The sequence below is a fragment of the Belonocnema kinseyi genome, chromosome 1 (genome assembly GCF_010883055.1).
Source record: "Belonocnema kinseyi isolate 2016_QV_RU_SX_M_011 chromosome 1, B_treatae_v1, whole genome shotgun sequence".
Classification (NCBI taxonomy): domain Eukaryota; kingdom Metazoa; phylum Arthropoda; class Insecta; order Hymenoptera; family Cynipidae; genus Belonocnema; species Belonocnema kinseyi.
Window position 1 is genome coordinate 166760561 of NC_046657.1, and position 12204 is coordinate 166772764.

Genomic DNA, 12204 nt, shown 5'->3' on the forward strand with positions numbered 1-12204 from the left:
CCCCTACGCGATGTGACAGACCGACACATTTCTGTTTGGCCCTCCCCTCATCGCCGTTACGTCAAATTTTTTATATTATGTTTGAAAACATAACAGACGTTTCCTAAATAAAAAAGGGGTTTTAAGATCAAGTGTTATCTTTAAATAAATCAAACAACTTTTATAACAAAAAGCCTTTTTAAATATTTTTGTAGTCAAACAAATATTGAAGTTACTTAACCCAAGTTCTATGCAATTCCCCAACTTAAAAATTTTTTCACTACCATTAAAAATAAATGATGATATTAATAATGACATAAAATGAAAATTGCGAATAAATATTTATTTGTTGAAAGTTTTCAAATACTTTATTTCGAGTTAAAATTAAAATCTGAGAATGAAAAACAAGAAAATAATTATTATCAGTTTGTTTTTTTAAATTTATATAATTATAATTATTATAAGATTTTCAAGGAAATTGAAAAAAGATTCTTAAATATATCAGATGCGTCAGAAAAGATTCTAGGATATTTTAAAAAATTTGTTTTATTTTACAAAATATTACAAAACATTAGGTTGAATTCCAGTCCTTTTCAAAGATGCTTAGGAAGGTTTACGAAATTGGTGGGAAATGAAATAATATTTAATACATTTTCTGAAATGTTATCAAATTTCTGAATATTTCTTATCTGTTTGATTCGTTTTAAATTCCGGAAAATATTTTTAACTGACTCAAATTTTTTCAAACTTTGGAAATATCATTCAAAATGTTAAAAAATTGCCTTATAATCTTCTATATTTTCGCAATCATTTAAAGCAAATTTGATCATACTCTTGAAACCTTTCGAGATTCGTTTACAACTACTGAAGTATATTTTTTACACTTTTAAAATTTTTCATTTTTTAAAATCTTCTAAAGTTATTCCAAGGAACCCAACTTTCTTTAACTTTCGTCAAACCTTATAAAATTCATCAAAAATCTTTACAAGTTTTGATTATTTTTTAATCGTTTAAAATTTCTGAACGTCTCTTAAACTTACTCAATTTTGAAAGTACATTATTTAAACCAAAATAAACTTTAAAAGAAATGTGAAACAAAATTGCACAGGAAGGCTTTAGAAGAATTATGTTACTTAATTTTTCTAAAATGATCTAATATGGAAAAATTGCAAGAGTCTAAAAAACATTTTACAAATTTTTTAACAATTTTAAAAAACAATAAAAAATGTTTTGTGATCTCTTTTCAACTTTCTCTTAAAATTCATCGCAAAGCAATAATTTAAAACGTTGCCATGAACTTCCTTCGATTCTCTTGATGGCCTGGACGCTCTACAAAATTCAGTGAAAATTCAATTTACCGAAAAACTTCTAACACCACTGAAAGCGAATCGTCCAGTTGGGCGAAATCGGGTTGGTCCTTGTGTTTATTTTCAGCTTTGAACGAGGATTGTCTTCGCAGCGTGTAACAGAGTCGATTCATCGTCACGCGACGTTTGTCCACTTCTTACTGCCGAGTTTTTCTGTTCCCCTTTCTTACGGCGTAAGCACCGTTGTCTACTTTTTACAGCCAATATTCTATTGCTATTTTTTACAGCCGTGAAATTATAACCATTTTTTAAATGCACTTTTCTATAGTTGCTTCTTTCTAACCAACGAGATATTTCCACTTTTTATTGTCAGCCGCTCAAATAACACTTCTAACTTTCTTTTAATTCTTTGAAATTCCTTTAAATTATAAAAATAATTGAAAATTTCTCGGCATCTTTTAAAACAATTTCAAGTATTTCAAATCCTCAAAAATCTTTTGAAATCCCTTGAAATTTTTTAAAGCTTTAGATTGAAATTTAGAAAAGAGAAAAATTTCAAAACGTTAGATATTGAAATGTTTGTAGATTAGTTAAACTATTCAATAAAAGTTTTACGATATTTTGAAAACATACTTTTGAATTTTGAACGCCAGTAAATTTTATTTTTAAGGATTTGAAAAATTTAAGAGAATTTTAAAAGATTCCAAGGAATTTTCAATTCCTTACAGTAATTTAATATGAGATTTCGAAAGATTTAATATATTTGAAGATATTTTCATAGATAGATTTCATAGATTCATATCAAACAGTTGCAATTATAATGATAAAACATAACATTTCTACCAAAATATATGAATTTTAAACACAAGATTTCTAACAAAAAAGATTTTTTTGTCAAGGAAGAAAACTAATGCTAAGCAAATTATAATTTAATCAGAAACATAATTTTTAATACAAAATAAGAATTTCAAGTAACTATTTATTTTTTAGGTTTGTTTATTTTTATGGTTAAATAAATATAATTTTCTTCAGATACTTAAGAATATTCTAAAATATTTTTTTTAAATTTAGAAATGTCAAATCAACATTTCAGCAGAAAGTTATTTTTAACTAAATATGTAATTTTCAAACAAAAAATATGAGTTTTAAACGAAAACTCTAATAGCTAATATTTCAATTGTGTAAAAAAGACGAATTTTTAACAAAATAATTACATTTTTAAACAAAGAGACGATTTTAAAACTAAAATTATGAATCTTCAACTAAAAAAGGAAATTTTAGAGAACCAACTTAAATGTTCCACAAATAGTTGAATTTTCAACCAGAAAATGTGAATTCTTAACGGAAAATATCATATTTAATTTTAAAACTGAAAAACAAAACACAAAATAGTTGAATCCTCCACGAAAAACATGATTTTTCAAGCAAGACGAATTTTTAACAAAACAGTTAATCTTTAACCAAAAAACACTTTAATTTCATACCCAACAATTGAAATTTTAATTTAAAAAATATGACATTTCTACCAAAAGAGATGTATTGTAAACCCAAAAGTCAAATTATCAACAAAATGATCTTTCTGTCAAGGAAGGAAAAAATTGTTAAGCAAATTATTAATATTATCATAAACAGTTTAATTCATTCGAAAAACACAAAATTTCAACAAAATAGTTAAATCCAAAGCAGGAAAGATTGATCTTCAACCAGTTATATTTTTGAATAAAAAATTTTTAATATTTTCCAAAATAGATGAATTTTCAAGCAAAAAAGTTTAATTTTTGACTGGAAAATATGAATTTTCAACGATAAAGTTAATTTTCACTCAAAAAAAGAAGAATTTTCAAAGAAAAATGTAACAGTTCATTTTTTAAGGAAAAAGGTTTTTTATTTAAAATGAAAAAAAAACAGTTGAAACAGAAGAACTTTCAATTAAAAAAGATAATTTTCTAAGAATTAGAAAATTAAATTTTTCGTGAAAAAATTAATTTTCATCCAAAGAGTTTAATTTTTAACTAGAATTATGGAATATTCAACTGGAATAATATTTACATTTTCAGTTTAACAAAATAATCCTTTTCAAACCAAAAAATATCCAAAGAAAAAAACAGTTTTCAATCAAACAGCTTACTTTTCAAACCAAGAAATGAGTTTTTAGTCAAAACAATTAAAATTAAAGAAAAAAAATCATTTTCAACAAAAAAGTTTAACTTTCAAACAAATAATTTTATTTCCAACCTAAAAGATTCATTTTCAACTCAAATGGCAAATATTTAACAGGAATACTTAAAACTTTAACAAAAAAAAAAGAACTTTTAAAGAAGATTAACTTTCAAAGAAAAACGTAACAGAGTACGTGACTTTCCGATGAAATAGTGGCATTTTTAATTAAAAAAGAACAATTTTTTGCAAATGGTTAAGTTTTTAACTAAAAGAAAAAAATACATTTTCAACTAAAGTGATGATTTATTAGAAGTTTCATTTTCCATTAAAAAAATTACTTTAAAAAAAAACTAACTTTCAGCAAAATAGTTACATTTTCAACCAAAGTGATGAGTTTTCAAATAAAATAGTAAAGATTTAACTACAATAGTTGAATTTCAAACCATAAAGATGAATTTTTACCTGAGATTAGGAATCTTTCAATAGCATAATTGAATTTTTGGCCAAAAAGATTCATTTTCAAACAAAGTTTTAATAATTAAATTTTTACTCAAAAAATGAATGTTCAACCAAAGAGATAAATATTTAACTAAATTGTGGAAGATTCCAGTGGAATAATAAATACATGTTCAGTTAAAAAAATCATTTGAAAAAATTTGAACAAAATAGTTAAATTTGCGGCAAAAAATTCCTTTTAATACAATGAAAAAAGGATCTTTCAATCAAATTGCTGATATTTCAACCAAAGAAATGATCAACCAAGCAATTTTATTCGCAACCTAAGAAATTAATTTTCAACTAGAATAATAAATATTTAACTGCAATACTTGAATTTTTAACCAAAAAGTATAATTTTTAATCAATAAGATAAACTCGCAAAGAAAAACATATATGTTTGAATTTTATACCAATAAGATGAATGTTGAACCATAATGATTAATTTTCTACAAAAAAGGCGAATTTTTCACAAACTACATACATTTTCAAACAACTAGTTTAATTTCTAAATAAATTAAAAATTAAATAATAAATTATTATTGGATTAGAATAAACTGAGATAATCTGAAAAATCTGCGATTGTGGATACAGTAGAAATCACTTTTCTAAATTGACCAAAACTATTAAAATCATGAAAATTTGAATTTTAGTGCTATCAGAAGTAAATTTCCAGTTTTTGAATTAAATTCCCGGTCTTTTCCGGTGAAGTCGCCACCCTGGTTATTCATATTTTTTAAAAAGAAAGTCCTTGACTTCCATTCGTTTTCCATTCTTAATCGCATTCATAGAAAATAACTTGTATACGTACGAAAGATGTTGAGATAAACAAGTTGGCTACAGTTCTTAAATATTTCTTTAATGAACTGATCATCAACACTGTTATTGGCTTGAATATTCAGCCTTTGGAGATTATGCAATTGCAAAACGCATGTAAGTTGACTTGAGCCCCTCATCTTGTAAGTTATTCCCAAATTCTTTAAGTCCTCCAGTCTGCATAGATCTACGTTTTCCTCTTGTATGCTATTCATCAGAACAAAGGTGTGCAAAATTATTGCAACTTTCAAGAACCTGCGAATATCAATTAATAAGATCAAAAAATCTGGTTCCAAATGGATAATAACATAAGTATCCTCACAGTATTCAAAAGATGGGCATTCTCTGAAGTCCAGAAAGTGTTACACTCCTCCAAAAATATTTCCTCGATCGTTTCGAAGGACAAGCCCACTAAAATTTCTCCCGGAAGCTTGCTACCAGAATGAAGATGTAACATCTTTAGATTCTTCATTCTCCTTATGAGATTCGAGATACAATCGCTGCTATAATTTTGTCGCTGCAAATTCAAACTGAAGTGGTTGAAATTTTCAGAATGCTGAATCAGGGCCTGGATAATTTGCGAAGTAATAATATGGCAGACTCTGGAGTAGCCAGAAGTGTGTTTGTATTTCCTCATTTTTTAGCTGGCCGATATTCTTGAGTGGTGAATTTGTATCTGACTCATATAAAGGCAACGCAGGTTGGGACACGACTGGCATATATAATGAATAGAAAGACTTGGTAGGATGTGATAGAATTCCAGTTCGTCGGCTTTTTCATCGCGAATGTTCGTGTTTAAGTCGATTGTTTTTAAATATTTATGGCAGCGTTTCAAGACCTCTTTGAACATTGTTCTGTCGATGCATTTCTTTTTTTCTTTTGGCCAGCCCCAAGTTTCAGGAGAAAAGTCCAGTTTCTCAAACAGGTACCAGGAGTCACGACTTATGTCTCGGAACCTTTGCACACTGAGGAGAATTAAAGTTAGAATGATAATGTTATTTAAATTTTTTAAAGAATTCATTATTATTTTCCGTGAAAGGGTCCGTACTTAATTACGCAAAAGCTCAAGGTGGGGGGTGCAGACATTTTGTTACTTCACTCATGTTCGTACCCGAGGCAAAATCCTAATACTCGACAAGTCTTCTCTGCATGCTCTGTCACGAAAAATAGAGTTCTGCTTGAGGTTGGAGAGAGCTTTTCATAAATTTACGGTCATCGTTTTTCCTAGAAAACACTCGAAAATTGCGAATTCGGAAATATGTAGGCTTCCGCGAGCATTAAAGAGGCTTTAGCGAGCACTTATGAAACATTGAATATTTTTTGAAACCTCGCTACATGCTCGCTTAATACTCTAAAATCATCGGTGCGAACTCGGTTTGACAGAGCACGAATGGAGTTTTAGGATATTGCCTCGGGTAATTTATGCAAATTAGCAAAAACTTTCTCTTGAAGATTAGTATCTTTTTGGTTATAGATTTTATTATTTCGTTAAAAATTTAACAATTTTCTTAAAAAGACATCCTTGTCGGTTGTAAATTCAACTGTTTTCTTAAAAATTTGTTTTTCTGTGTTGAAAATTTAACTCTTTTCATGGAACATAATATTTTGTGTAAAATTTATATTTTGTTCCTGATAAGTTAACTGAAATCCTTTTTGGATGAAAACTATTTTTTCTGTAAATGTGTCCTTTGGATTTAAAAGTTAATATTTTTTGTATATTAGAAATGTTGCATCTTTCTTGGATAAAAATGCAATGTTTTTGTTTTATATTCAACGATTTCCTAGAAAATTTACTTTTTGCGTAAAATTCGTATTTGTGTGTTCAAAAGTCAATTGAAATTTTTTTGTTTGATATTTTAAGCAATTTTAAGATGAAAACATAAACATTGAAAGATTAATTTCTTATTGACTGAAAAGTTCTTCAATTGGAAGTTAAAATATTTTCGTCTTAAGTAGTTTAAACATCCCTGGAAATCTTCGAAATTTGATTTCAAAATCGTGAGTAATCTAGAAGTTGTTCTAAATTTTTTCAAACTTAAGAATTATTTTTGAGATTTTTTCTGAGTTTCGAAATGTCTTTTAAAATAATTTGATTTCTACCAATTTTTTTCTCAAATCCTGAAAAATAAAAAATATTTCCTTAAAATCTTCCAGATTCATTTTTGATAATTTTGGCAATCTTTTTAAATCTTTTCAATAGTTCTCTTGAAATTAATTCTTCTATGAAAAAAGTCAGTCTTAATTTTTCTGGGAATCTAAGAAACTAATTGTTATTTTTTTGAAACCCTTCAAGATACTTAAAAGCTTCTACATTATTTGTTATATATCGACAAAAATTCATATTTTGTTTTAAATTAGGCTGTGATTTAAAATTTTTAAAAAATTGGTTTTAATATAGCTTTAATATTTGGTTTCAATATACTTGTCTATATACTTCAATATACTTATCAAAATTGCACCAGATTTTATCCCTGAAATTTTATATCATTGCCACAAATGTATATCATTATAACTCATAAGTAGCATTGATATTAAACAGACGTAGTTTCATTGTCCCGTTTGAAAAATGCGAATTTTTTACCAAAAATTTGGTTGTTAAATATTTTATTGCAACTTTAATCGTTTTTGCATAAACTGAATTTGCTCATTTCTAATATTTTTGTATTTTTTTAACTTTACACATACGGTCCGCTGAGCAGAGAAGGTATTAGATTTGTGTAAAATTTGACTCCCCCAGTTTTTGTCAAATGTCCACGTTTTGAGACACCCTAAATCCGAAAAACAGGTTTTTACGAATGTCTGTCTGTATGTCTGTCGGTCTGTCTGCGAACACGTGGCTTTTCAAAAAATTAATCGATTATATTTCCCTTTGTTAAACTCATTTAGGGTCCAAAAATAAAGGCCAAGTCAAGTGAAAAGTCTATGCAGAAAAATCGAGTGCGTAGCTCGAAGTAAAAAGCATTATCGAGCGCGAAGCGCGAGAACCAACAGTCGCGCGCCATAGGCGCCCTCCAATTTACGAGCGCAGCGAGCTGCGCGCGATGAGAATGTTCCCGCAAAGCGGGCAGATTTTTTGTTTGTTTTGAAAATGCATTTTTATATTTGAGAATCTTTGAAAAACGGTGAAAATGTTGCATAAAAAAATGAAATTTTGGATTATCAATTATTTTGTATGCTGACAAAATTAGAATTTTTGATTTTTTAGGAAAATTCAAAAAGTTGTTACAATGATCTTGTGGGGCATTTTGAAATCAAACTTTTTCTTCTCATGCCTTTTTTCGTATCATCCGTTATTTGGTTTAGAAGGTTCATTTTCGTGTTTTTTAGAATTTTGTAAATGCTATAACTCTAGACATTTTTAATTTTATAAAAATAGTAATCAGGATAATTTGTTCATATTTTTGAATACTATGAGTAACCATACAAAGAGTTTTTTAATTAAAAAAAGTGGTCACAAAAATATTCAAAATGTACCAACTTTTTGAATTTTTATCCAAAATGGCTGGCCAACGAACTGGACCTTTAGTTTAGGACACTAGATGAGTGTACAAAAGGCCAATCTAATAGATTATTTTTTTCAAAAGTTATCGTGTTCACATACATACACACATACATACATGCATACATACACACATACATACAAAGGCAGAAACATTCGTAAAAACCTGTTTTCGGATTCAGGGGGTCTCAAAACGTGGACATTTGACAAAAAGTGGGAGCGGGGGTCAAATTTTACACAAATCTAATACCTTCTCTGATGAGAGTGTAAAATAGCCCGGATTAAGAAAGCACAAGAGAAAAACAGAGAGGAAAAAGAGAAAAAAGAGAAAAACAAGAGGATGCACGGTATCCTCCACAGAAATGTGAAAGATCAGTCAATGTTTGGTGAGCTAACGTTTGCATTCCTTAAATTGCCCGGATTGAAGTCTGGTACGGAGGGTTTCATTTTTGCATGCCAAGACGGTGTCATTTCCACCTTAACATACCGTCGCCACATTTTGAGCCAAGACATTCCTGATGTTAGCTGTAGGGCGTGCCATGCACACCCCGAGCATTTAGCTCACATAGTATCTAGTTGTCCATTTCACGCGAGGACGACCTACATTCAAAGGCACAATGCGGCACTAAGAGTGCTTTATTACCATCTCTGTCACTCTTACGGTATTAACCTTAATATCGCTCCTCTAAATGCTCTTAGGGAAAACGAGTCAATTGTCGAGAATGGGAAGTGCCCATATACTGGAACTTTGTATTCTCGACAATTGTTTCTGTTGCTCACTCGCGGCCTGACATGGTTCTTCTTTACTTCGAGAAGCGAACCATGTTCCTTATTCAATTTTCGGCACCAGCTGACAAAAACATCATAGACAAGGAGAATGAAAAGAAAGAGAGGTATAGACCTTATAAGGGTGTTGCAACGATTGTACCCGGAATATTCTCTTAAACTAATCGTCCTTATCATCGGCGCTCTTGGAGGTGCTAAGCATTCACTCGCTAATGGCCTAAAAAGCGTCCCTACGTGTCAACAATATGCTAAAACACTTACGGGAGAAATGCAGAAGGCGGTAGTCCTTGGGTCGCTCCGTGTTCTAAGGGTGCACGAGGCTTTGACTGGATCAGCGTATTGATTCCGTTACAGACAGTAACCACCTATCTGACGGTCGTGAGACGTGGTTGTGGCTGAAATTTTCCCGGCGAAATCCTGCGGATGTCCTTATGACCAATTTTTAATTATATATTTGAAGTTAAATGGACCCGTCTGGAAGTAGTGCTACGCCTGGAACTCTTGAGGCCTTGAAGCAAGACGGATGTCACTTAGGGAATGAACAATTTTCTTGTACTGTAGTAGTGACATCGACCATTTTCGGTTCGGTTTTGATTTCTCTAAAATCAAACCGAAGGGCCAGTGACAAAGCCACCGAACGCGTCCTCGGGTTGCGGATAGAGGGTCCTTGTACCAAGGGTTTCTACTGTATGTGGCTACAAAAATAAATAGGCAGTCGCGGACAATTTTCCAGGGGTGGTCCCGAAGAAATTGACCCCCAAGCGGAGATGTGAAAACCGTGTCGAGAGCTGAATGGCACCTGGGTGAGGTGTCTAGAACGGTGACTCTGGGATAGCGGGCGACCTCTCAGAGTACGCAGGCTTATCCTTGCACGCACGACAACACCAAACATAGTTGTAGTAAGGGCGGTTCAAAACAAGAGAACGCTCAGGGCTCCCGAAAATGGGTCGGCCAACAATGCCGACCACTCTAGAGCTGGGTGAGCCAATGAAAATGGATTCAATGCGACGGATCGGCGGAATCTCGGGACCTTTAGGTGGATGATGCGACTAAATAACGACTTGCTAGAGTGCTACGATGCGAGTGTGGCCCCTGAGCGGGGTTACATGGCACAACTGCATGCTCTGTGTTACGAGAAACACCCGGAGCTATCGCAGTTTTCGCAGCAACGCCTGCGAAACCATGCCGAACTACTCCGAAAAACGGGATATGTAAGCGGAACGCCTACTCTACCACAGCTAGAACAAGCCGGCAACAGAGAAAGGAAGGCGACACTAAGACCGACCGCGGGCAAGAATCCAATAGAGGAAGAGCGATGCTTTATGACCCATAGAAACATCAACACCAAGGTTTTTCTAAAGCCTAAGATCTGGCTGAAATGGATGACGAGTTTCGTGGACAATTTTCCAAAGAAACCGACCTTTGGGCTATCAACTATTGTGTGTATAATGCAGCGAGAGCTTTGGCCGATGCGGAACGTAAAACAAAACCAACGGTTGATCATAAGACCAAAAGACGAATGCATCAACTTGCCATAAAGATAGTCTGGGCAAGACAGTACGCGTCCCGCATTCAATGTGTGATTGACTACATCACATCTGGCAGGAACTTTACCGCCAAGGTTCGAAAGTTCGCGCGCGAACTCCGGACCCGTTATCACACACTTAAAAAGTCAAAGCTCCTAACCATCAGGCAGCATATTGTTGAGAGAATACGGATACTATCACCTGATCAAGAATGCCCACCCATCACTACCGAGGAGGTGAAAAGATTATTAAGAGGAATGAAGAATTATTCCGCACCGGGACCAGATTGTATTAAAACCTTCTGGTGGAAGAAGTTTCTTTCAACCCATCAGCATTTGGGCCGTATTTTAACCTCATCTTCAAAGTCGGAAGAGCCGATTCCGGAGTGGTTGGTCGAAGGGCGCACAATACTCCTGCCGAAAATAGGCAACTTAGCTGACCCGAAGAATTACAGGCCAATCACTTGTCTGAACACACTGTATAAGATATTCACAGCTATCCTAAATGATAGAATTGTTCGGGCAATTGAACCTGTGTGGTAAGAAATGTATGAACAACGAGGCTCAAATAAAGGCGTAGCGGGATGTCGAGAGAACCTACCCATCGATAGATGGGTCTGAAAAGATGCAGCATTCTACCAGCGTGAGCTATCGATGGCCCGGATTGATTATCGGAAACCTTTCGGTTCGACCTCCCATAGACTTATCATCTGTCTTTTGGAAAGCTTAAAGGTTCATCCGCAAATCGTTAGGTGCATAGAGAGATGGATGCCGCTTTGAAAAACCAGATTTACTATCTTATCTGGAAGAAATCGTGTGACAACTAACAAGGTCACCTTTTAGAGAGATGTCTCTTAGGGCGACACCATGAGCCCACTCCTCTTTTGCCTTACATTCTTGCCACTATCTCTAGCACTTCGCTATTCCAATGGGTTCTTGTGCAACAAACCTGCAGATCGAAAGTACAAGGTGTCTCGTGTATTTTACATGGACGATCTTAAGATCTATGCTAAAAACAATGAGCAACTACATCTAGCTCCAGGGATTGTCGAACGATATACTAAGAAAATTGGAATGAAATTTGGGTTAGACAAATGCGCCTAGGTTTATTTGAAGCGAAGAAAACTTAATTGCATCCCTGAGGATCTTGACCTCGTTTGATAGAAGCGCTATACGTCACCTTTTCGTTGGAGAGACTTATACATACCTGAGCTTGCCACAGAACCGCATTCAGGATGTGACATCTATAAAGGATACTCTCCGAAGCAGATACAAACGTCTCATCCGGCGAATTTGGTCTTCCGAACTGTCGGTGAGGAACAAAGTATCTGCAACAAACATGCTTGCCGTCCCGGTAGTACTCTATTCATTTGGAGTAGTTCCATGGATGAAGAAAGAGCTCAGATCCCTTGATATCGGGACAAGAAAGCTTATGCACATGAACAAAAGCGTGCATCTTAAGTCTTCTGTTCTGCGACTGTACATCGCACGCCGTCAAGGTGGTCGCGGAATATTGAGTCTTCAATGTCTTCACAACAGGATTATTCTGGGTGCAGTACATAGAGTCGCAAATGGAAGAGACCCTCTTCTTAAAATGGTCAGGAATCACGAAGAAGTCGACAAAGGAGTTTTTCTGT

The 12204-nt window shown here is 33.2% G+C and overlaps 1 protein-coding gene across 4 annotated transcripts in view; it reads right to left on the reverse strand.

Annotated features, from left to right (window-relative positions):
- LOC117170382 overlaps nucleotides 1-5718 on the reverse strand; it is a 15348-nt gene extending 9630 nt beyond the window's left edge. For 2 of the 4 annotated variants that reach the window (XR_004466778.1, XR_004466779.1), the window contains exons 1-2: nucleotides 5080-5718; nucleotides 4753-4964 (exon numbers count right to left, since the gene is read on the reverse strand). Coding sequence is in view for 2 of the 4 variants with exons in the window: in XM_033357149.1 (XP_033213040.1) it covers nucleotides 4854-4964; nucleotides 5080-5394 (426 nt within the window). In the remaining 2 variants the exon portion in view is untranslated. Of the gene's footprint in view, nucleotides 1-4542; nucleotides 5013-5079 lie in introns of those variants that run through there. The other 2 variants (XM_033357149.1, XM_033357164.1) reach the window with 2 other exon arrangements.
- Nucleotides 5719-12204: the final 6486 nt, after the last annotated feature.